At 33.8% G+C, this 27197-nt stretch overlaps 1 protein-coding gene across 3 annotated transcripts; it reads left to right on the top strand.

Moving 5' to 3' along the window:
• Positions 1-730: 730 nt before the first annotated feature.
• On the top strand, positions 731-27197 carry LOC111509957 (troponin C). 3 transcript variants are annotated; one of them, XM_023165817.2, is made up of 4 exons: positions 731-869; positions 21577-21848; positions 21941-22089; positions 26900-27197. In XM_023165817.2, exons 1-4 carry the CDS (start codon positions 867-869, stop codon positions 26926-26928), a joined length of 453 nt encoding a protein of 150 aa, XP_023021585.2. In that variant the 5' UTR covers positions 731-866; the 3' UTR covers positions 26929-27197. The 3 variants fall into 3 exon arrangements, with proteins under 3 accessions (XP_023021585.2, XP_074032097.1, XP_074032098.1); XM_074175996.1 differs by lacking the exon at positions 26900-27197 and adding an exon at positions 22479-22669; XM_074175997.1 differs by lacking the exon at positions 26900-27197 and adding an exon at positions 22487-22509.

The following is a 27197-nucleotide window of genomic DNA, read 5'->3' as shown; positions in this document are numbered from 1 at the left end:
GTAAATTTCTACCGAATCGGTGAAAGGATATTTATGATATTTTATAAATACCGGTTTTTTTAACTTCAATGCCCTGTATCTCAGAAACGAAGCAACCCTGGACATTTGTTCATGAGAACTTTTTTAAATGACCTAATGAGTCACACTCTGAAGTTTCGTAGGTACTGTAGTTGAAAAACACCTTATGAATTGTGAATCCATAAATAATGGATTTTTCCTTATTCTGTGAAGTTTCATAATTTTCGTCTTCGGAAAAGCGGGAAAGTCGAGAAAGTTCCCAAAAAAATATTTTTTCAAAAAATACCCCTTTCATATATATCATTGTTTCTCAGACTAAATACAAATTTTCAGTGATTACAGGTAGATCACAATGACTAGTTGATGCTGATGGGCTCAAAATAGTTCCTCGTGTTGCAAATGAATAAATATCGAGATGTTGAAAGTCTACTTCAGTCATATATTAATAAATTAGTGAATTTCACCCAATGAATTTTATATAGGATGTTATTGCAACTGATTGGTATATTTTCTCTTGCAATCCAATTCGTTATGGTGAGTGCTGAAACCAATTAACTCATACATATTTCATCTCAGTAAATGTCTCTTCACCATGTCATTATCCAAACTGATTGAGTGCACTAATGATCAACTACGTGTCAGTGCTGGTTTTTCTCACTTAATAATAAATAGGCCCCGCCATATTTTCTCATTTTCTAGTCGGTTATATACTGGGAAACAATTTTAGATCCAGTAAGGAAAACAAAATGGAAAGCGGGTATAAGCTGCAATATATCAATTAGTAAATTGTTTGGGTTTGCCAGTCTAGCTTTCCAATTTGTTTTGTAGTGAAACAGTGATCTACGAAGATGGTAAATAACCTAATTTTATCCTTAATCTGAATATCTTTCTTTTTTCGAATCATCTATTCAGATTTTCGAATAATTATTTCAAATAAATACATATTTACAATATCTGACAGGAGCTCGATATGCATGTTTTTCTAATGAACCAAATTCCATTTTCAATATTCACATTTTATTTAACTTATTGCCTGGATTTGGATTGTTCTTTTTGAACAAAATAATGGATGGAAATGTTTGACATTATCTCTGGTAACAAGGATGTTTATTTCCTTTTCAAAAAACGAGCGATGTTATTTGTGGGTTCACCATAGTATGTCAATATCCTGTGACGCTAATAATTGTTTTTTTAAGTGGGATAGTCTTGATGAATGGATTATTTTCGTAGTTTTTTGGAAATAATGGAGTCATAATATTCACCTTGTACTCATCACCAATAACATTCATTTATTTATTCAGTTAATATTTTGTATCCAAAACAATCTGGTCTAATGATATTGATAAAATGTAAACGATATCAAATAGAAAATCATGAACATATTCCGGAGAAGTGTAAATTATATGCTCAAGTATAGGTGAAACCACTTCACCCTTGCCTCTCATGTGAACCTACAAATTTCTAGGTACGTGTGGCAGATACCCGACGGAAAAACAACAACTAATCAAGCTGATGTGCAGAAAGCTGAAGTAAAACCAACCTGATCAATGTCTTCTATTCGAAAGATTCGTCGCAAGTAACTTCTTGTATAGAATAATAATAATACTAATAATACGTCTTTATTCACCATAAAAATACAAATGGAATGGACAAAAATAAAATAAAACAGTATACAGTAACAAAAACAAAGAAAAAAAAATCCAGTATATGGTGAATAGGCGGAGTATCAGCCAAGGCTGTTTTTCAACTCAACCTGGGAGACACTATGAATAAATAATCTGAACACAAGTCGAGTTAACAATATCAAAAAATTTTAACTATTGCTTCACTCTTGAAATTTCCTTTTAGAAATGCCAAGGTCGGGAACGGACAAGAGGCTAATGAGATAAATAAGTATTTTTTTAAAGTTTACGATGGTGTATGATCCATATTCGCAGGGTAGTTGATTATAATATTTGGGTGCATTATATGAGAAGCAGCGGGTGAAGATGGAAGATTTGTGTTTGGGGATGGCTAGAACTGAACTGTTCCTTGTAGTGAAGATGTTAATCGTAGAGAATGTTTTAGGCTTCTTCAGTAAGTAATCAGGTTGTCGAGTTATCAAAACTTTATGTGTGTTGGTAAGAAGGTGTAGAGTTCTAAGTTTCTCAACATTCAACCATCCTGTTTCTTGCATTGCTGGGGATATATGGTCATATTTCCGAATACCAAACGAGAAACGTAGACAGAAATCATTTTAATTTGGTCGGAACGACCACCGTTCGGTTTCGGTTTCGGAGTATTACCTCCTCGTCAGTATTGAAAGGGTGATTTCAGATGGAGTGAACCGTCTGAGTATCCCTAAAAAACACCTATCAATCGTCTTGATTCAAAACAGGTTGGAGTGCAGGAAGCGGTAGTAAAATAATCTGGCACCTGTGCAACGTCTTTCATTTGGAAGATTCGTCGCAAGTAACTTCCTATATATCAAAGACTGAAACTGATTTTATTTGGTCGGGATGACCACTGATAGAGAGGTTTCGGAGTACTAGCTCCTCTTCAATACCGGGAGGGTACCTAGGTACTTGACTCGGGTATGCCATTGGATCTCCCTGCCTGATATCGTTGCCCTTGTGTCAGGAGAAACTTCTATCGCGTGCTTTTTTTCTGAGTCCACTCGGATCTTCTGATGGAAGTAACAGCGTTCGAGGTCGTCCTATGCATGTTGCATGTAGACGACCCCCAACTCCCGACCCATGGAAGTGGCGAGGAGTGTCGTATCATCAGCGTGATTGAACCTAGGAAGGTCGCTCATGTATAGGCTGTGAAGTAATGGAGACAGCACAGCTCTCTGAGGATTTCTCGGATAGGGTTCCTTCAACTCGAACCTGAAATGTTCTGCCTTTCAAAAACGACTTAATCCACTGGACCAGGCCCGAAGGCAGATCGAAATCGAGCAGTTTGTGAAGAAGGCCTTCATGCCAGACTTGGTCGAATTCCTTTGAAATATCCAGGAGGATAAGATGGACCATCGTCCAGTTGTTTAGCTCAGAGATGGAATTTTTGATCGATCTCAGGGCCTACAGTTTGGTGGAGTGTGCCCTCCTGAAGCCGAATTGTCCGTCAGGCAGAACATTTCGGTCTTAAACTTCTTCGGTTAGTCTTTCCAGCACAACACGTTTAGCCAACTTAGCCCTTAACCATAGCAGACTAATCGGAGGGTGATTCTAGGGAAACAGCGGATTCTGGCCATTTTTCGGAATCATAGTGACTACGGCAGGCTTCTACCTTCGAAGAAAGTATCTGAGGGCGATTGAGCTAATGATAATCTCCAATAGGTATCTGACGAAGTTCTCGTGGAGCTGCTTCAACAACCTATTATTGATTGAATCAACTCCCAGAGCCTTCTTGGCTTTGAAGGCCCTTATGTACCCATTCAGTTCCTCATCCGAAGCTGGACAAATCACCACGTCATTATTTTCCCTGTGGATGCACCGAACCCGGCGTAACCGGATATCACGGTCAATATCATCATCCGGGTCAATATTAAGTCGAAACTGACTCTTCGCGCTGTCTGTGGAGAGGTGAGGGAGCAGCCTTTCTCGATTCAAGCCTGCGGATTATTCGCTCGTCATCCTCAGGTTCGAGCGATTCGTTTCGGTAGTCATAGATGGTCTGTTCAACCTGGTTGACCATCCTGCTAGCATCATTCTTGTCTCCAGAACAGAGAGTCCGCTAATAAACTCGTCCGAGTCGATTTCTCTCCCGGATAAGGTTCTTTATCCTGAGAGGAAACTCATTATAGCTTCGCAGAGGACACTATCCTGGTTGTGGCTGCGCGATGTTCCTGTGGGGAAAGAACATCACCCAGCATCAGGATGACTGGATTATGATTTGAGTCTAGTTCAGACAAAGTGTTCACATTGCAGAACATGGAGAAGTCTCTGAGCAGTCAGTTATGTACTTTTCTGATGTTTTGAGGCGCCTCAGGTTGCGCGGGAAGACGGTAGTGAGATCCCTGTACAGTTGGATTTCCAACTTGACTGTCATGAATTTTATTTTGGGACTTCGGGTTTTTGGGGATACCCTGAATGGTAATATTTTACTTTACTCAGTAGACTCAGTAGTCAAAATTTTAGACTCTGAATAGTTACGAGCTTCATCTCGTCATTTATTTGATTTCATGGCCGATTTTTTCGGCTTCGCACCAGTGTTTCTCTTCGCTGAGAAATTGGTTTGGTTGGAGAAGGAAGAAGAGGAAAGTCTTCCGGTAGACTACGTTTTTTGTTGGCTGGTTCATTCGGCTTAGTCGGAATGCTGTTTACCTCTGGCTGACCAGAGTGGAAGAAGTCAGCAGGAGTATTTTCGGAGGTAGCCTTCCGCGACGGACGATCGAAAAGATCCTTGACCCCTGTTGAAATACAAGGACGCTCCCAAATCGCCGACCCAGGAGTGCCCTTCAACAGCTCTGCTGGACTCAGGCCCAGGCGATGAGGCTAATCACTTCACCCCTGCCCCGAATCATCAGGCTGTCATGCAGCTCCTCCATAATGCTAATGAACCCACTCCCTTAGATAAATTCCAAAGGTTGGCAGATGATATGAACAGTTTCATAAAATGATCAGTTATAACGCACTCACAAGAGGTCTGGAACGCCCTTGCACAATACAACAAACGCACAAACTATCACTGTGTAGGTTTATAACTGGTGAATGGCTGATCATCCAATAGAAACAATCGTCTTTGTGGAAAAGTTCGAAAAACTAACGTAGAGCAGAAAAACTTGACAAGTCACTTTGACAGCTATGTATCCCGAACAAAGTCAACTCCAACTAGTGACTCCCACTCCGGACGAATAAGCATTCAAGTTAATCTTATGAAAACAGTAAAAACAAAACTTCAGGGTCGAATAGATTAGAAGTATATAAGTTGACTTGTGATTCTTGCCCACAACTTCATATTGTCCAAATGGGAAAAACCTTTTTCCAAAGAATAAAAGAACATTGGGGTAGTTTTTCGAATGTGAAGAACAATTTATCATTTGTAAACCATCTCTTGGCAGGGGAACATGACTATTAAGTGTTACGTTTGGAAGAGAAATGTTTGAAACTCAATCTTCTGGAATACATAAAATCTAATAGATTTAAAAATTTTAAAAATATACTGAATAACCGAATCAAATTCTTTTTCGCTTCTGAATCTGTTTTCTTATGTGGTAATTAGTTCATGACTTGTCCATTGAATGAGTTGGTAAAATTTACTTTCATGTTGTTTATTTTCAATTAGTTTTCGTATTATCAGTCATTTAGTATGTAGAAAAGCATATAAATCAAATTGTTATTATATGATTGAATAGATAGAAATTAGGTTATTAGTTAGAAAATGATTAGATTGAGAAAGCCACTGCATCGCGAAACACGTGTTGCGGTTTTATGAACTGTCCAGTAAAAATCTCACAATGAAGTGTTTTCTAAATACGTTACGGATTTTCATCAAATAACGGCCGAGAAAATCAATCACAGAAATAACTTATAACAACAATTTTTAGAAGAGTATGTACTAAACTCATTGAAATGTATTATACCTACTTATGATTGATATATTCAACTTATTGTGTAACAGCTAGATCAATTGCTGCAGAAGTGCGAAAATGATACCCTGTATTAGTGTAAAGAAACATAGAAACCGCTTTTCCGTCGAGGATAAACATTAACATATTAACATTATGAAAACATATACCGCTAATTAGAAAATATAAACGTGAATGCGATTGAGGCACATCTGATATTGAATCCATATGATTTTTAGTTAAATCTATCCTTCTAGAGACACGTGCTGTTGGACCATCAGTTTGTGGTATAGAACATTTTGAGTGAACAAACTTTGGTTAGTTTGAAGAAAATGGATAAAAAAGAATTTTGTGTGTCAATGAAGTATTTCTTTGTGGCGAAAAAAAATTGTTGAAGCCAAGGCTTCGCTAGATAAACTTTACTTGGACTTTGCTCCAGAAAAATCAACAATTGAAAAGTGGTTTGCCAAGTGAAATGAGCACTGAGGACGATGCACGCAGTGGATGCCCCAAAGAGGCTGTTCCCGATGAAAACATTAAAAAATACTCAAAATAATTTTGAATGACCGCAAAATGAAGTTGATGGAGATAACTGAGGCTCCAAAGATATCAAAGGAACATGTCGCAAGAATATTTGGATGCGAAAGCTCTGTTCAAAGTGGGTGCCACGCGAGCTCACAATTCACCAAAAACAACAAATTAATGATTAACAAAGAACCTTTATTTGTTAAATTATAAAACAACAATAAACATTAATTGACGCTCCGGGGCGACTTCGTTGATTCCAGTGGCGCATTTGCTTTTTTAGCTGCAGGAAAACCCGGAAAAACCTGCAGCACCACATCATCTGAAGATTTTGATCTGCCAATGTCCTCTCCCTCATAAAACAAAATGTAGGGTGTCTCCAGAGGCCCCAATAAATTCAATACATCGCCAGAACACTTCGTGACACGACTATCGTCAAACTTAAACCAGTACGTTTCGTCTTTCACCAAGGCGCAATAATGATCAAATTCAACGCCACTGCATGAATATGATAATAGTGGTCTGCTAGATTCTATTTCGAACCTTCGAAAGAGTTTGGTGCTTCCATCAGTCTTGTTTGAAGATCATCAGTGTTATTATTAAATTGACTGGTGCCTCAGATATACTTGTTTCCTTATAACAGCCAGTTAATTTGGCGCATGTTCAGCAATATAGTCGATCATCACCTGCTAAGAATTCCATTTTCAGGTGACTTAACAATAAGCTTTGCATGGAATGGTTATTAGTCATATTAGGAAACGCTAGATGAAGTTCCAGAAATTCACATAACTTTTTGCTACCTTTCGAACATCTACTACAAAGTAAACAAGTGAGGATTTTTCCAGCAAAAGATTTACAAACACAAAACGAGATAGACTGTACGGAATCATTCAATCCAGAGCGGTCAGGAGTATTGGTTCTGCTATTGTTTTGCTCACGAAGAGTATTCAACACAGACCCCAAGAATTCGGAACAATCCTCTTGTTGTCCTAACGAGTATCTAGTGGACTTCAAAGACTCCTGCATGAGCAGGTGTTTGAGTTTGGTGAATAAGTAGGAAACATTCTCGTTCTCGTTCATCATTAAAACCTCGTTCTTGAAATTTTTCGTCATGCTATTCATGTAGCAAGTGTTTCCTAAGTTATCTAATCCAGTGTTTGAAGTTGTTCCACTATGGAAAACCCGATTTTATGAGTTGATATATGACAATGACACCATTTCACACCAGAATCAAAACGATAGTCATCTGAGTGGACTGCACGTGGCACGTAGTGAACCCACTTCAAAGTCGCCTTGCAAGATTATGGTATCAGTATTTTGTGATTCACATGGTACCTATAATATTCATCGACTATCTTGGAAAGGGAAAAATATCAACAGCGACTATCACATAGTTTTATTGAAGCGTTTGAAGGACGAAATCACGGAAAAACGGCACCAATTAAAGAAAAAGAAAGTAACGTTTCATCACATATCAATGAAAACGATGACAAAATTGCATGAATTTGGCTTCAAATCGCTTTCGCATTCACCGTATTCTCCAGATCTGTCCCTTAGCAACTTTTTCTGTTCTCAGACCTCGACAGAATGCTCTCTGAAAAGAAATGTAACGCTGATGAAGGGGTAATCGTCGAAACTAAGGCCTATTTTGAGGCTGAAGACAAATCGTACTATATAAATTGTATGAAAACATTGCACTCGAATGCAACTAATACTTGGAATGACGAGTATTAAGCCTAACAGATTGATAGTTCTGATCTTACTGCATTCACCGCTTTTTAGGTTAGTACTCACCTTCAAAAAAAAGCTGTTGAAATTTCATGATACTCTACTAATGAGTTTGTGAGTTATTGTGAAATTATTTCTGTTATGGTACAATGGATCAAAAACAATGTCGTGTTTTACACTGCATTACAGTGATCGATGATGAATTTAGACACATGCGCGTCATCTGAATTGATTTTCAGAAACAATAAAGAGGCTGTGGCCAAATGCAGATTATATCTACACAGATGGATCAAAAATATCAGAGAAAACAGGCTTCGCATTCTATCATTCAAATACCAAATATTTCGAAATGTATATACTTCCCAATGAAGCATCCATCTACACTGCAGAATTGAAAGCCATACTTTTGGCAATGCAATATATTCTGACACAAAACAGCATTCATTCAATAATTTTCACTGATAGCAAGAGTGCCGTGGATCGACTGAAAAATTTCCGAAATCTTAATCAATTTTCTGAATTGGAAATAGAAATCGCCAGAGCCCATAAATCAATTCTCTTACAAAATAGGAAGATATCTATAATTTGGATAAAAGGACATTTCGGAATAAAAAGAAATGAGGTAGTAGATAGATTAGCAAAGCAAGCCACTGAAACAGGAGAAGAGTCCATTCACACCTTTATTCCACATACCGATTTGAATCGAATTTACAAGAAAGATTTGAATGAAATTTGGCAAAATCAATTCAATGAATCTCGGACAGGCAAAAACTTCAAACAACTCTTCCCAAAGATTATTGGAAAGAGATGTGAACAAGAGAGCGACAGAAAATACATAAATACAATAAACCGTTTACGATCAAATCACGCTATCTGCCCAGCTTACAAATTAAAAATTGGATTAACAGATAATCCTCTATGCTCATGTGGACGTTATGGCGATCTCAATCACATCATGTTGGAGTGTTCGCACCACATCCACAGTATAAATACCCTTTACTCTGAATTGAAATTTCATAATATCTTTTTTCCAATAAACTTAAATTGTATGTTAACTTCAAACAACAGAAATATATTTATACAAATTATTATACAATCATCTAATAAGATGCAAAATTAAAGTATGAATAATTGATTGTAAATATAGTTATAGTACTACTAACAATATATTCAAATGTAAACAGAAATTGAATCATATTATGTACAAACGCATTGAAAAAAATTAAAAAAATCTATATAAAACAATAAAAAGAAGAAAACAAAAATATTAACAAAAAAAATTAAGGGAACCAAAAATATAAAACAAATCAAGAAAAAACACTTATTTAAAAAGAAAAAATACAAAAAACTAAATCAAAATGCAAAAACAAAAAAGAAAAGAAAGAAAAATACAAAAACAAACAGAAATGAAAATTCAAAAAGCAAAAAACGATGGTAAAAAAATCTATGTTTGAGCTACTACTCAATGTTACTTTCAAATAGTTTTTCATTAAAACAGTCTAATTGGTTCTCCCAAAGTCAAAAAATTTTAAACCACACACACACACACACTGCATTACAGTGCTTCTTGACGGAAGAAAATACCGTTCAAATGAAGCAATGGCTTGGAATATATTATACGGACTCAGCTCCATCAGAAACAACAAATTAACCGTTGGTTTGTCGACTTCGAACGTGGTCGTAAATACACCGATGATGAAGAACGCAGTGGACGTCCAAATGAGACAGTAACACCACAAAACATAAAAAAAATCACAAAATCGTATTGAATGATCGAAAAGTGAAGTTACGTAGGTTATCTGACATTGTAAAGGTATCAAAAGGAAGTGTTGGCTTTATATTGCATGCGACAATGTATGAAACATGGATCCATCACTTCACTCCGGAATCAAAACGGTCTCCATCTGAATGGAGAGCAACTGGTGAACCTCGTCCAAAGTGCCCGAAAGCACAACAATCGGCTTGAAAGGTTATGGCTTTGTCATTTTGGGATGTGCGTGATATAATATTCATCGACTATCTTGAGAAGGGAAATACCATCAACAGTGAATATTATATGGCATTATTGGAGCGTTGGAAGGCCAAAATTCTAAAGAACCGACCGCATATGGCAAAAAAAAGTTCAATCATGAAAACGCACCGTGTCACAAGTTCATCAAAACGATGGCAAAACTACATGATTTGAGCTTCGAATTGCTCCGACGTCCACCGTAATCTCCAGATTTGGCTCCCAGCGATTACTGGCTGTTCGCAGACCTCGAATGAAGGAGTCAATGCTGAATCTGAAGCCTATTTTGTGGTAAAATATAAATCGTTCTGCTAAAGTGGAATTGGAATATTAGAGCGGCGCTGACATGAGTGTGTGACTCTTGATAAAGATTACGTTGAATCAACCCACCTTACCTTAAATTTGTGTGTGTTAACAAATATTGTTTTATTGAAATGTTTTACGATTTCTGAAAATATACTAGAAAGAATTCAATATATTGATGAATATGTTATACAATTTTTTCTGTTTGAAATAGTCACGTATATACGAGTAATCATGCCCACAATTTTGATCCCATTTACTCTCCTAAAAGTTTGATTCTTTATTATGAAATGCTCATTTATGCAGTATTTTTCACGGTTGTGGAATCTCACTTACTGTGTTTGAGGTAAACAGGTATAAACAGTTTGTTCCAAATTAATTCATAACTGATTTGAGACTGTCAAAGTTTGAGAATGTTTTCACATGTCTCCATTAGAACCGTATTACTCGTATTAAACTCTACCAATGATGTGTCGTTCATATACAGGACATTTTTTGCAGAGGAACTGTTTCATATTTGTTTTGCTATAATATAAATCAATTTACAAAGCAATTTTCGTTCATTAGAATTCCTAAATACGGACATGTATTGTAATGCAAAGCTGAATCTGTTACTACAGTGGCTACAAAAATCAATGAAAACGCCAGAGGTCAATATAAAGAAAAATAAAGTTGATGATGAAATCTAATTAACAAAATGTTGCATTGCAAATTGGTTTATATCAGATCATACAAAAATATTAAACATCATTGCAAATTCCTTTGCCTTTTTTATATCATTCGAATTGGAGGCGGTAGAGCGAAACGAAATAAAGCTGTTCTAGTTTTTAGCGAACATTTCAAAAACAACCACTGATAGTCTCGATCTGAAAAAAGATTATTCAAGTTTCCCAAAATAGGAAACTTTTGTTCAATTCAACCGACCTCGAAGGTCTTACCGTTTCCGATAGATTAGCTGAAATAGCGGCACATTCATGGTCAAAAAAAAGCCAGGGATGAAAACATGAATTTTATCAATATATTAGAAACAATATTGGTCCTAACACGGAACCTCGTGGCATACCCTACGATATATCGTAGACTGCAAATCTCAGTAGAAGTTTTTTCTGTGTGTTCAATGGTCAAATACTGTTCTTTTTCATTGAAAGAATTCAATCGTACCTATTCAATTAAAATGTCACTTGGTACTAATGCCGAATGTTCTGTATGAATGCATGCATAAATCATTATATAGGTAACAGTTTAATCTTCCTCTTGAAGATAACGACTTGGTGATTGAAACACGTGTGTTGAAATAACGGTTTGGTGTTAAGATAAAACTCCAGTAATATTCATTATTACACCAAAGGTTTCGAACAGTGAATCTCATGATCGATAGAAAGTCAATGATGTTTTTTAAAAGGGTTTCAAACGAAAATAGCTATTAGTGTATCTCTAACAAAAACGAACAATATGAAACTAAATGCATTTTAATGCGAAAACATATGAAAACAACAATGCTGTCGTACTTGAACACCTTGCTGAACCGCCGACAATTATACATCTGTGTAAACACATCTGTTCTACTTTTATTATAAGATAACTATTACACAATCGAGAAACTGAAAATTTTATGAACATTCTTTGGAACATTTCGACTAAAATGCCCGATAGACAATGACTGATGTTTCTTGAAAGCGTTTCAAACGAAAATAGTTATTAGTGTCTACATTACAAACAAAACATAACTATATGACATTGCATTGTAGGTAATTCTGTGATGCTGCTGTCATAGTGAGAGATGTTAATGCATAAGTTCTGTTTGCTGCCAGATTTTTCCTATTAGAACTCAAAATATCACTGGAAATCTCGAGTAATAGGTACTCCATTTGAGAACATATAACTGAAATAATAAATAAATGAAATGAAATATTTTCTTCCCAATGAACATTTTTGTTATTTAACTACAAAGTCATTTTAAATCACATTAATACCACAAACGAATTCTCTGAATTGAATTATACTGAGTATATCGTCTTAATAAAAAAAATCACAAAAATATTTGGACAACGTGACTAGATGCCGCTATATATGCGATCGCAACTTACAAAATAAATGTAGGTATATGGTAGATACCGTTTGGAATACAGAAAGTGGTGCAGTTTGGGTTTCTTCTACTATGGAAGAGATGCCGCTACTATGACACACTGACTTAAAGAACTGGTTTAGAACTCAATGACTCCTCATTTCGTTAAAAATATTGTTGAATTATGGTATATATGCACAATACAACCAATTTTTTTGAACGGCAATCATTCTTTGTGATTTTGTGAAAGAATCAGAGTTTTTATTGACCTCTTCTGGGACTTCACCTTCCATTAATCTCGAAGAAAAATGTTCTGTTCGTAAGGTAGAGACGTTACTCCACAATCAGACTATGAATTTGTGGATGAATATTAGGTTGTTATATATATATATATATATATATATATATATATATATATATATATATATATATATATATATATATATATATATATATATATATATATATATATATATATATATATATATATATATAGACGTATTAACCCCCATTACGAAGCCCAAAACGCTACACAGGACCACTATACCAAGCCTTATACACTTTTGTGAAGCCCGGTCTCGGGCTTCGTAAAAATTCACGTGTATATCGTTTTTATCAGGTTAGAAATGAGTAGAGCACCTCATAAACGAAATATAGCCCGGGCTTTGTAAACGATGGAAAACGTCTCAAGATATACACCTTTAGTTCTCGCTATTTCAGGTAGGGGGCGCGCTAGCAGATATGTATAAAATTATATATATTGTGCGGATTTAATACGGTTCATACGAGTCCCATTAGATATCACGCATTATACAAAGCCCATACATTTGGCATCAATGAGTAATGATCGTTAGGTTTTGTATCACGATTCAAGCATTAGATAGACGAAACTCCGAATTCTCAGTCTCCACATTTCGTTTCGTTATATTTAGCTGGATAACTAAAAGAATACTACAATTTTTGAAAAAAACATGTTGGCCTAAATCACTCACTCATTCCCGGGTATAACTATAGGGGGTGTTGTTTATTACAACTTAAATAATTGAAAAATCAGTCGATTTTTTCGATATTGGGATTGTTTTCAGATATTTTCAGGCCAATGTGCTTTCAGAAATGTATTCCCTTTTCAACTTTGAACAAGTTTTCTTTTGTTTTTGTTAAAAAAAATCCAATTTTTAATATATGAAAGATATTTCATTTTTCTTGAGTACATAATCATGGCATCATTTTTGGGATCGCTAAGAATCATGCGTTAAAAGGTAAGACCGTGTTTATCTTCAGATAGCACGAATTTCGAGGTTTGTTGTTCGTATGGAAACGACAGATGTTAACGGTGAAACTATAATTTTTTCCGTTAAAATGTTAACTATGGAAGTATAGATAAGAAAACGGTTTTCAAAAGTAAAAAATGACTCAAGTCAAAAAGTAGCTACTCACTCTCTCTCTTTCTCTCTTTCTCTCTCTTTGTTCATTGAGTGAGGTGGTTGAACTGAAATTGAGAGCGTTGTATGTGAGAGTGTATTTAATTTCCTGGATATTTTATTATGAATCTCAGAAGAATTATGTTAACTGAAATATACTACTCATATATTTTACCCATAGTGCCAATTTTAATTGCTCTATATATAGCTTTCAAATGGCTCCAGAGACCCTATTTCCATTCAAATGAACTTTTACATAGTGAATTGATTCACTTTATTTGAAATATAATAATAAATATAATTAAACATAATAAACATAGTTAAAAGCTGAGGACAGTGTCCTATGAAAGTCTAATAAATAAAATAAGATCGATATGGACGCTTATAAAAATATAAACATGATACCATAGCAGAGTACAAAATTATCATGAACATAGGGATCATATGGACGCTAATAAAAATATAAACATGATAGTATAGCAGAGTACAAAATTATTATGAACATAAGGATCAGAACAAGATATCATCGATTTCATTTTCAATAGCATTCACAGATGTAGCACTAACAACTTTTCATTATATTGCAAATTCGAATGCCTTGAAACTGCTTTCATTTTTTGGTCTCAAAGTTCATTTCTTCAGTTAGCAGAGTACAAAATTATTATGAACATAAGGATCAGAACAAGATATCATCGATTTCATTTTCAATAGCATTCACAGATGTAGCACTAACAACTTTTCATTATATTGAAAATTCGAATGCCTTGAAACTGCTTTCATTGTTTGGACTCAAAGTTCATTTCTTCAGTTTGAATCAGTAGTTTTATGATCTTTTATAAAAATTCTGAATGAAAATTTGGCCTAGACTAGTATAATTTTATATGAGAGTGCGGAAGGAGAAGATGAGATCTCCTCCGAGTGTAGCTTTCAGTATATGAGGGTTGGTTTTTCAACAGATTTGAATAACATAGGGTGAACGTAAGTATGGTAGTTTCATCGATGTCATGGAGGGTATCTGTGAAAATGTTTCGTGAAATCAATTCTGACACGTTCGCTTGTTGATAGAATATGATTGGACCAGGTAAGGTCTGAAGTGATAAAACACACTGGTCTTAGATCAGGTAAATACCAGTTTCTAGTTTGTGATTGAGTATATCGTAATGTGTAAGGAAAAACGACACATTGAGCAATATTCAATGGAAGTAACCATTCATTGCATCATTTGGGAATTGAGGCCGAATTTTCCTGTAAAAGGTGATGGATTGGAGTAAAATTTGGTATCATTAGCATGGAGTGATTCAGAACTATTCAAATAGTGTCTAATTTTGGTTATGTGAGTTATTAGAAAAATTGACCTAGGACAGGGTCTTGGGACACTTTCTCGTAAACAGCAGTGTCAGATGAAATCGATGTGTCCACGTCAAGTATAAAGCTTCTATTCATCAACAATTCTGCGATTCAAGAGTTGAACTAGAACCCTAGGATAAAAAATGTTTTCAAAATTGGGAAAATATATTCGAGATAGTGATGAAGTAATAATTTGTAAAGAAAACTTTTGGTGGAATTCTATTCGATATTTAGAAGCGTTTGGAACCACTATTACGCAAATTTTTATGATGGGACTACCGTGATTCACATTTCACTTGCTGAATGAGCATCTCTCTATTTCCTTTACAGGAACACCTTTTGTGGGGATGATGCTTTATACCAGGCGGTTTAGAGTACTAAAATTACATTTTCATGACTCAGTCAGGAAATATATCAATTTGTTTATATATAGCCCATATTTTGGAAAAATGAGTAAAAATATTTTTTATGTCAAACGGTTACAAAAAAGGGATAATGTACTAAAAATATTTTGAAAAGTTCTAGGTAGCAGTCATCACACCACTCTCCTCAGCAATCTACGGAATTGATCAAATAGAAAATAATGGAATCGTTGGGCGAAGCGTAACCTGAGTAAATATGTAAATACCAAGCCCAACGATTTTATTATTTTGCTATCTCATCAATACCGTAGATTGCTGAGGAGAGTGGTGTGATGACTGCTACCTAGGACCTTCCAAATTATTTTCCAGTTTTTAGTAGATTACCTACATCATTATTATTATTATTTTTTTAATGAAATCTTTCAACGTAACATTTTCAAGTTTTCAGTTTCTAATTTTTATCCACCCCAATGCCACAGAGTTCTAGACACGTTATAACCTTTTACCTCAACTTGGGTGATGTATCGCTAACGACGTATTATTTGTAGCCACCCTAACGCCATACAGTCCTCAACACGATACAAAATTTTGACTTGGATGAAAGATCCATGCTTGTATTTCGATTAGTAGGTACCACTATAGTACCTTCTAGTCAAGCCGTCATTTGATACATAAATTGATACATATATAATATGTATTTCACCATTTTATAGCTTGAATTTGCATCTTTTTCAGAGTGGACTACTATTCTATCAGTCAAGCCTTGTCATTTGATATCCATATTGAGGTAGTTGTGGGATAAAAATATATAATTTTGTAGCTGCGGCCATCTTGAATTTACAATGATACCGAATTCATTAAATTGTATTGTCATCAAAACTGAATATGTGTACCAAATATCAGATCAAATTATCAACAAGAAATGAGTCAAACTCCAATTACTAAATTTGACCCAAATAAATAAATGTATAAATAAATAAACGAACAAACAAACAGGACAAACTGAATGAAACCGTTTGATTGATGAATTGAAAAGTACCTTCTCCTTTTCGACATTACAAAAAAACTGAAGGTGAAATACATATACTTGGAACTTCAATAATGTCTCGAACTGAAAACTGCATGTTCGGTTGCAAAACTCACAAAAGCGAATCCAAACGAAAAATTCTTCAATTGAATGCAAAATTATAGATAAAACACATTTAATTTGCAGCCTGTTCTGGATTGTTCCACTCATTTTTGCTCTCGATGACGAAGACGAGATCAGAAAGCTTTGATCATCATTTGTGTCAAGATAAGTTTAAATACACATTTGACATAAAATGAGATTAACATTTAGGTTACTAATTATAAATACAATCACACTGTTTCGTATTTTCTAGGTTGCAGAATATTAAGCTCGTGCAATGTCTCTACTTATCAAATCATGAAGTGTTTGCTTATTTCGAAAATCTTATTCAATTGAAGCATTCAACCTATATAATGCAATCTGTTTTCATTTTCACCATCACACTTAGGCATATAAGCCTGGTCAGTTAGGACTTTGCGAGTATATGTACATAATTATATACAAAGTGCAGGGTGTACGCGGTTCATAGGAGTCTCACAATCTTTCGTGCATTATACAAAGCCAATACATTTGGTGGTAGGAAACGAGTTATTTTGATTTTTCATAAACTACACCTTACGATCTGATCTTCACAAACTTTATTTTCAAAAAATATATATTAGTACTCAATTAACTACGAAAAAGCTACTGTGTTAGCGAAACATGTCGTGATATATTTTTTGAACATAAAGTTTGTGAAGATCAGATCGTAAAGTGTAGTTTATGAAATTACTATGGATCTTCATCAAGTAATGACCGAATCAATCAGAAAAGATTAATTTTGTGTTTGTCTACAATACAGCGCTAGCTACACGTGATGCGGGCTTCCTATCGTACTTCGTAACGTTAAGGGTATTGCATTAGGATTTCCCATTTAACTCTTATTTCACATAACACCTTGTAGAAGAGAGGTGAAAAATGTCATAAATGGATTTGAGATCAAACAGTTATCTTGCATAAATGTCTGTCCGATATAATTCAATATCCAACGTGGTATTCGCCGGGGAAGAAAGTAGTTGTTTTCCGATAGGAATTTACCAGAACCCACTGTGTAGTTCTGTTGAGAAAGATGAAATTTTCGTAATTTCATTTGGAAATATTTATTTTATTGTTGATTATCAGAATGTTTCAAACATTTTCACAGATTTGTTTCATTACCTACATTACATTACTGTGTCAAAGTAAAATTTCATGGTTCAAATAAATCCAACGAAGGTTCTAATGGGGAATTCAAGACCAGTTATTGCTTGAAATGAATTTCATTTGTCAATAAACACACTGATTTAGAAATAGTAAATTACGTATAATTAAATATTTTTAAAGAAATTATTGCAAATGTATTTTTTCTTTTGTGTCTATGTCTTCTGTGTCCAATAGAAACTTAAACTGATAAGAAGGAGAGGTGATTTTCGTATAATTCAATTTCCAATTCAATCGTGAAAATTGTGTTACTATACAAGTATCCATTTGAGTAATATCTTTATAGATTACTTGACATTCCAGAAAAAAGTTTCTAGTTGAATAAAATATTTGAACTTTTTCACCTTGCTTGCAAGATATCCTAGTGCAAGTCTTTCAAAAAATCATTTTTGAGAGATGAATCAAAAAATAAAACAGTAGAAGTCATCATAATCAATATCAACTGTAATAAAAACTCTTTTGTATAATATGGTTATATCCTACCGACATATATTGACAAAAATGGTTTTGGAAACCATTAAAAAATATTTGTTCATTTTATTATTTTTCATCAAATGGTCTTCAAAAATAAAATATGTGAAATGATATATTCATCATTTTACTGAATATATTTTATGAACAAGAACAGAATTATATGTTTCCTCAACTGAGTACAAATGAATATCATTGAAAGTTTTGAATTATCAGAGGTACAAAAGCTCTCAACTTCCTATACTGTAAACAGGAAAAACATTTACTCAACTTGAATTTCAGCAACAAGGAAAACATACTTGATACTACAACCAAAGTATTAATTTGTTATCCTGGACATGCCAACCTTGTTGGCGAAACGCACGTCAAGTGCAAGTATTTTTAAATTGGTGAATGGATAACTGAATTCAAACAAAAAGTGTTCATTTTCATACGAATCTTTCCAATCATACCTATGAATCAAAGATATAATTTGATCTGAGATAATATGTACTTTATCTGAGGAGTACCGTCGAAACCCTTGACTAATTTGACAATTTACCTCTTCCCATCGACCGTCAACAATAAACTTTAAATCTCCTATTTCAAATATTATATCCACTTTTGTCATACCTACGACCAAATATCTTGGCAACACCGTAGGGGCTTGGTTATATCTTCAAAATATATACTTATATACAATGGGGCTTTGTATAAGCGAATGAATATCAATGGATTCGTAATATACGTAGAATATATTCAGCGAATATATTTCTTATATACACCCGCCGACCTTCCTCTCAATCCGGGCTTCGACTGACCCTCGGCATATAGCGGGCTTGGTATCATGCGTCAGATGCGTATATATATATATATATATATATATATATATATAAAGAAGATAGTCTTTGCTGACCAGTTAGGAATTAAACGGGTAAATATTTGGGTAAGCAGCAATTGAGAAAGTGTACTCTTTTAACAAATATATTCCAATCATTTCGACAATGTATACTGTTATCCTCAGGAAAAACTACAATAATAGAACATTAGACTAATTGATATTGTACAGTTGAGAATTATATACTTACATTGTCATTGAGGTTGGACTCAGTGATGTTTAAAATAATTTTTGTTATTATTTGATTTTAATGTTGAACTAAGATTTGAGAAATGGGAAAACATTGAAATTAGTTTGAATAGTGATTCAAGATGATTATGGTTAGATATCAAACAATTAAACATACAAAAGTTAATTTTGGTAAAATTTTTGTGAATCTAATGAATAAATTCCTTTTTTCAATTCTAAAATTCTGATTTTGTACCAGGCCGGTACATGTGATCACAAAATAGGTTATAATACTAATTTTGAATGAAAATGGAGAAGAAGAAATAAATGACATGACAGTTCAGAAAACAATTACATTGTTGGATTCAGTATTGCCAAACTTTCATCCTATACAGGAATGCCAATTTGATTAATTATTTTATGTACTATATTCTATTCTATGAATTTTTGAAATTATGAAAATAATTTTTTCAATTTGTAGTAATATATATATATATATATATATATATATATATATATATATATATATATATATATATATATATATATATATATATATAGAGAGAGAGAGAGAGAGAGAGAGAGGGTGTGCCATATAAAATTCCGCAGATAAATATCTAAAAAATGAAAAAAAATCCATATTTCGTGAACGCAGGTAACTTTGGTGTCAGAAGGTCCTCTTATTTACGTAGAGATCCAGCACTAGGCGTCATCCGTTAGGGCGTCGCGACACCGACGTCAATTTTTTTAAATGGTAACCCAGTATTTTCATTAGATTTTTGAATTCTGCATAAAATTCTGAATTCAGCCATATAGCACACTTGTAGTTTTTCTTGAATACTGATGAAAAAAGGCAATTTTATTGCGTATTATAAAGAGGGCCATGAATAAGTCATAAGTCAGAAGACCTGTCAGATTTGAAGAAAGTATTCAGTTTTGTGTTGGTTTTTCGTAAAATTGAAAAATTGTTCAATTTTCAAATGCAAAAAATTTGGATATGGTATGTATATATGGCGAAGCAAGAAGGAATTCAAAAGAAGCAGTGAGCATATACGCTAATCGGTATCCTGACAGAAAATTACCGTCAGACAAAACATTCGCTGGCTTAGCCAATGGCACGAAATGGATGTTTTGATGAACGGAAGCGAACAAAAAAACAAAAACGGCTACTGATGAGAATCACAGTGTTGTAGTGCTAAGTCAAATGTTGTTGGAAATGTTGTTGTTGTTGTTCAGAAGATGCTGATAGAAGATTGAACTTCATTGGATAGTTGTCCACCCGTATTCATGATGATGATGATCAGTTTCTGAAAAAAATATTATGGAGTGATGATATCGTTTGCATAACAACGGTATAATAAACAAACATAATTGTCACTATTGGTCTGACGTGAACCCTCATTGGGTGCAGTGTGTGGGGTGGGGTTAATGTTTGGTGCGGAATCATTGATAGTTAATTGATAGGACCTCATTTTTTCGAAGGAATTCTCAATGGGGAGAGGTACTTGGGTTTTCTACAACATGTGTTGCCAAATCTCTTGGAGAATTTACCAACAATTGACACTCGACTGAATAGGTGGTTTCAACAAGATGGGGTACCTCCACAAAATAATAGAATAGTTACCCAATATTTGGAGAAATGGATTGGAAATAAGGGTCCAATACCATGGCCAGCTCGAAGTCCAGATATTACTCCAATAGATTTGTGTTTGTGGGGATATATCAAAGACTTAGTTCATATGCGACGTTCACAAAATGTAGAGGATTTGAAAAATAGTATCACAAAAGTTTGTGCTTCCATAACGCGAGAGACGCTTTTAGCTGTCACGAATCGGGAATTACTAAAAAGATACAATATGTGTATTCTACGTGAAGGAAGGCAGTTAGAACACTTACTAAAATGATTCTTGTTATCACTAATTGATAGTTATGATCAAAGTAACATATTTTTTAGTAATTTGAAACATTTATTTTAATTTGTACAGAAATACGCAACTAGATAAAATTGAACAGACAATGAAATCATAATTGATGGATTCATTTTATTAAACTCGTATTATTGCATTCATTTTGACTTATTCATGAATCTCTTTATGATATGCAATAAAATTGCCTTTTCTCATCAGTATTCAAAGAAAACTACAAGTGTGCTACATGGCTGAATTCAGAATTCAATGCAGAATCCAAAGAAGAATCAGAAAATCTAGGTTACCATGTACAAAAATTGGCGTCGGTGTCGCGACGTCCTAATGGATGACGCCTATTGCTGGATCTCTTCGCAAATAAGAGGAATTTTTGACATCAAAATCATCTGCCTTCACGAAATATGGATATTCTCTCTCATTTTTCAGATATTTGCACGCGGAGTTTTATAAATATGTCTAAAGAGAGGAGGGATATTTTGGATTAAATTATTTTTATTTCCAGAATGACCACGAACAAAAAATTATGGTCCTACGGAAAGCTTTTCAGATGTTTGATACGAAAAAATGCGGATACATCGAAACCATGAAAATTGGCACCATCCTCAACACTATGGGTCAACTCTTTGATGAGGTAGAACTCAACAGTTTAATTACAAAAAATGATCCCGATAAAACGGGTCGAGTAAACTTTGATGGTTTCTGTGATATTGCAACACATTTCCTTGAAGAAGATGATGCAGAGTCTACCCAACAGGAACTTAAAGAAGCCTTCAGGTGAGATCAGAGTGTATGAATGATCCCCTATGACTTCGCTATGTAAACAACAAGCATCCAATTTGAAAGCCAATGTTTACTTTGGATTTCAGATTATATGATAAAGAAGGTAATGGTTACATCACAACCGGTACTTTGAAAGAAATATTGAGAGCACTTGATGAGAAGCTTACTGGCAGAGAACTTGATGGCATCATTGCTGAAATTGATACAGATGGGTCAGGAACGGTTGATTTCGATGGTGAGTATCATAACTGCTTTTCTGCTAAATATCATTGTAACGACATTTGATGAATATTGTGAGTGAATTATCTTTACGGAATACTCCAAAATATCAATTTAGTGTAGGCGTATCTGTAAAAAGGAACAGACTATAATTCAATGAAAGTTGGTAATCCCTTTCCTAAATTTTTCTATCACTGACTTTTTTTTAAATAAACAGTTGAATTCAGTTTATTGTGTCAAAAAACAATAAATGCCTATAGGAGCACCAACAAAAAAGGAAAATGAACATTGCCGAAATTGAATACAAATCATACTGTGTTTTTTATTTGAAAGTTGTTTTACTGAATATTTTTATGCTGCTTCGCTTAATAGACTGTATTTCTTTGTGTTGACACAATTCCCTAGTGTTTCAGTATGCTGAACTATTTATTTTATTGGCGCAATGTAACAAACTATCGCTAATTGGTGGTGATTTAAAGAGGTTCAGCAAGTTAGTTAATAATATTTCTACTAACATTTCTTTTTTTGTTCCAAACTCAACAAATCAAATTTCATTTATAATAATAGTATTGAAAGAGTAACCGTATTGAAAAGGAATCAAGAAAAGACGAGAGCAAAATAAATACTTTCAAAGAAACTCAGGACCGTCCTGGAAAGAGCTTCTTGAATCATCAAGACTTTAAGTCCATTTTAAAAAAAAATGATCATAAAAAAGTCTAGACTAGTTCTGAAGCAACAAAACATTCAATGAAGTATATTTGGTATCTCAACAAAACCCGAAATTCTCTCACGAATTGTATAAAGTCCATTTTATATTTTTTTAAAACATTGAGAAATATCGGTTCATAATTCTATTGTACCGTCAGTTATAGTTCAAGTAAACGATATAGTACAACCTACCTTTCAACAGCTCCCATGTAATAATATAGTCAGAGAGCTAACTAATTTCGCTCTTCAATAAGTATTTATGATTATATACGAATATAACTATATTCGTATATAATCATATATATATATATATATATATATATATATATATATATATATATATATATATATATATAGTGAAAATATAATAATATAATAATATATATGAAAAATATTTCGTTTATCTAGGTGAATGTGAAAGTAGGGATTGAAATAAATAACAGGGTGATAATTGAAAATTTCTGGCCAACAACTGGTTACCAAAAATGAAAACATTGCAGCAAAATTGTAAAACAAATAGATAAAAAAATGTACTTACTAACTTGAGGTTATAGTAAAAAGTCAGACGTTGCAATGAGAAAGACAAAGTTAATACTTTTCATCGTGTAGAAAAGTGTCACACATTAAATTTGTAAGTTTCAGAGAAAAAGTACATAAACTCATTTTATTTAAACATTTGAAAGATTTGAAATTTCAAAATTATTTCACTGGCCATGCATGGTACTTACTGGTAGCGGTAGAGGAAACAGAAAATATTTGAAATTTGATAATTGACATTATATATAGACATTTGAAGTTTGAAAATTGACAGTAAAAAACAAAACAGGATTACCAAAAGGCACACCAACAGCATGGTTGACACTAGCAAATTCAAAAGTATCTGAATATGGGTACAGTGCTGCCAAGTACTCACAATTGAAGTGAATGACAGAATCAGTACTGCGTCCAAACCCACATACTATATGTTGCTTGGGGAACCTGAGGAAATGAGTTCCAATTCTGAGATGTAATTATAAATGTTGTTGAGGTTGTTGAGCCTTTTGTTTAGTCTTTTTGTTCATATTATTGGTATTCCTTTTGATAAAAAACATTTCTTCAAACAACCGTTTTTGTAAGTTGCTATCAGTACACAAAACTCTAACTTCGGTGTAGTTCATTATGTGCTTTGTGTTAATGACATGCTCTGCAAGTGCACAGGTGGTTTTATTTGTATCACAATCACTTTTATGTCACTTTATGCGTCCTGATAAAATTCTAGATGTTTGACCAACATATGTCTTGTCACATGTATGACAAAGAATTTCATATACTACATTCGACTTTCCTAAACTTTTCAACAGAGTTTTGATTTTGGAAAAAAAAACTATTCGTAGTGGTGACAATGCATTGAGCAGATTTAATATTTTCACTCTTGAAAACGTTCAGGAGTTTCGGTATTAAGGACTGAAAATATGATAATGTTTTGAAAAATAATGATTTTGGAGGTATATCTCCACTATTTGACATATTTAAATTATTATTATTTATGGAATTAATTGAATTATTTTGAAAAATATTCATGAATTTCTGTATTTATGAGTTTACTGAAGGTGATTTCAATTTCTAAGTTTGAAATATTTTTTCTCAACCTGTGATTGAAACTCTACACGGATCGTCCAGTTGTTCCTACACGGTGGTGTAATAATGTCACGTTACCAATACCATTGGTTACGTGACTTGGAAATATGTGGTACTTTCTACATTTCAGCAAGAACGTCTTCCTGTTTCTCATCGACACCAACTTGGTGTTCGTTTTTGCCTATGTTTTCATGTATGTAACTGTTTGTAGACCAAACTGTTGTCGGATGTTCGTGAAGAACCCTATTTCTAGACGTTATAAAGCGAATGGTAGTTTGAAGATGACTGTATCAAAGAACTAAAAGGTATTCTCCTTGAAAATTCATATCCTTGCAAACTTTTGAACAAACTACTTTTCAGCTCCTTTTCCTCAGTTATGAACATTTTTCCAAATAATTTAATCAATTCCATAAATAATAATAATTTAAATATGTCAAATAGTGTAGATATACTTCCAAATTCATTATTTTCCAAAACATTACCATATTTTCAGTCCTTAACACCGAAAGTACTGAACGTTTTCAAGAGTAAAAATATTAAATTTGCTCAATGCATTGTCACCACTACGAATAGTCTTCTTTCCAAAATTAAAACTCTGTTGAAAACTTCAGAAAAGTCAAATGTTGTATATGAAATTTCTTGTCATACATGTGACAAGACATAATATGTTGGTCAAACATCTAGAATTTTATCAGGACGCATAACGTCACATAAAAGTGATTGTAATACAAATAAAACCACCTGTGCACTTGCAGAGCATGTCATCAACACAAAGCAAACAATGAACTATGCCGAAATTAGAGGTTTGTGTACTGAAAGCAACTTACAAAAACGGTTTGAAAAAAATCTATTTTTCCGTTAATCAGCTGCCGCCCCCATATGAACGACAACTCTCAGAAGTTGAGAAACTTGTGCGAGCTAAGGATTAACGAAGTCTCATCTTTTAACGTGTGATTCATAACACGGTTGCAAAATCATTCCAGCTTCAACAAGATAGAAAGTATCTAGAAAGTATCTGGTCGAGGCGGGAATGTTTGAAGAAATGTTCTGTATCAAAAGAAATACCAATAACATGAACAAAAAGACTGAGCTCAACAATCTCAGCAACATTCATAATTACATCTTAAAATTGGAACTCATTCCCCCAGGTTCCCCAAGCAACATATAGTATGTGGGTTTGGACGCAGTGCTGATTCTGTCATTCACTTCAATTGTGAGTACTTGGCAGCACTGTACTCATATTCAGATACTTTTGAATTTGCTAGTGTCAACCATGCTTTTGGTAATCCTGTTTTGTTTTTTACTGTCAATTTTTAAACTTCAAATGTCTATATATAATGTCAATTATCAAATTTCAAATATTTCCTGTTTCATCTTTCTTTATGGTTGCTACCACGCCACCAGTAAGTGCCATGCATGGCCAGTGAAATAATTTTAAAATTTCAAATCTTTTAAATGTTTGAATAAAATAAGTTTCTGTACTTTTTCTCTGAAACATAAAATTTAATGTGTGACACTTTTCTACACGATGAAAAGTATTAACTTTGTCTTTCTCATTGCAATTCTCTCAATATATCAAAAGGGAAAATTTGTAGACAGAATACTCAAAAAAGGGACAAACCGCACGTGTTTCTGGCTTTTGGCCTCATCAGCGCGGTGCAGCCAATTGCAAAGATGGACAACAACTGGTTATCAAAAATGAAAAACTTCACATATGCACGGTGTCACCAACAGGAGTTAACCGCACATTTGTGTTTTCAATTAGAAGATCTAGCATTCCAAAACTGTATATTGGCCAAACAGGAAGAACATTTTCCCGAAGAATCAAAGAGCATAGAAGTAGTTTTGTGAATAGAAAGACCAATTCCACATTTGCAAACCACCTTTTAGCAGAAGGACACGAGTTCAATCATGAATACGATGTGTTGCATTCAGAAGAGAAGAGTTTGAAACTCATTCTTCTAGAATGTTCAGAAATCAGTAGATTCAGGAATTCGGGTAATTTACTGAATGACCAATTAGAATTGAATAACTCTCCGTCACTGAATATGTTTTCAAATGTGGAAAATGGAACATAAGCTCAGGTAATTTAGTTCATTACAAACTCAGGTAAAAAATCGGGTACTTGAAATTCAGGTACTGCAAATTGTAGAATAAGGTATATATATATATATATATATATATATATATATATATATATATATATATATATATATATATAAATATATATATATATATAGCATTGAATTTGTAGAATTAGTTAATGAGGCACGCCCGAGGAAGCCATTGTATGGCGAAACACGTAATGCGTTTTTGTTAAATTGTCTAGTGAAAATCACACAATAAAGTGTTTTTAGAAAACGTTATTACATTTTTTGTAGAATGAATCATAGAAAAATAGTGATCCCTAGTTGATGATGAATGTTTGAAATGAAATTCAGTGATAAATAAACATTTTGCATTTCAATTTCCCTGAGAGTAATACATTTTTTGAATTTCAGAATTCATGGAAATGATGACAGGTGACTGATCGAATACATGGTAGGACCATACTTATTGCAACAGCAACGACTTTATATAACAGTTATTCATGTACAATGAAATAATTTTGTCTGTATCCTTCACTTCTGATGATACTTTCATATCTATATGTACTGTACGTGATATATTTATTACCAGACTACGTTATTCCCATCTGAGGGGATACCACAAGGCAAGCAAGACAAACAAGGGTGAGATACCTATTTGATGTACTAATTAACTTGTATGTAGCATATAACCAATAAAAAACTATATTCA

The sequence above is a fragment of the Leptinotarsa decemlineata genome, unplaced genomic scaffold, assembly GCF_025532065.1.
Source record: "Leptinotarsa decemlineata unplaced genomic scaffold, Ldec_3_MD MMD2_tig00001393_RagTag_RagTag, whole genome shotgun sequence".
Taxonomy (NCBI): domain Eukaryota; kingdom Metazoa; phylum Arthropoda; class Insecta; order Coleoptera; family Chrysomelidae; genus Leptinotarsa; species Leptinotarsa decemlineata.
The sequence above is the reverse complement of the archived record's forward strand: the minus strand, read 5'-3'. Positions and strand labels throughout refer to the sequence as shown.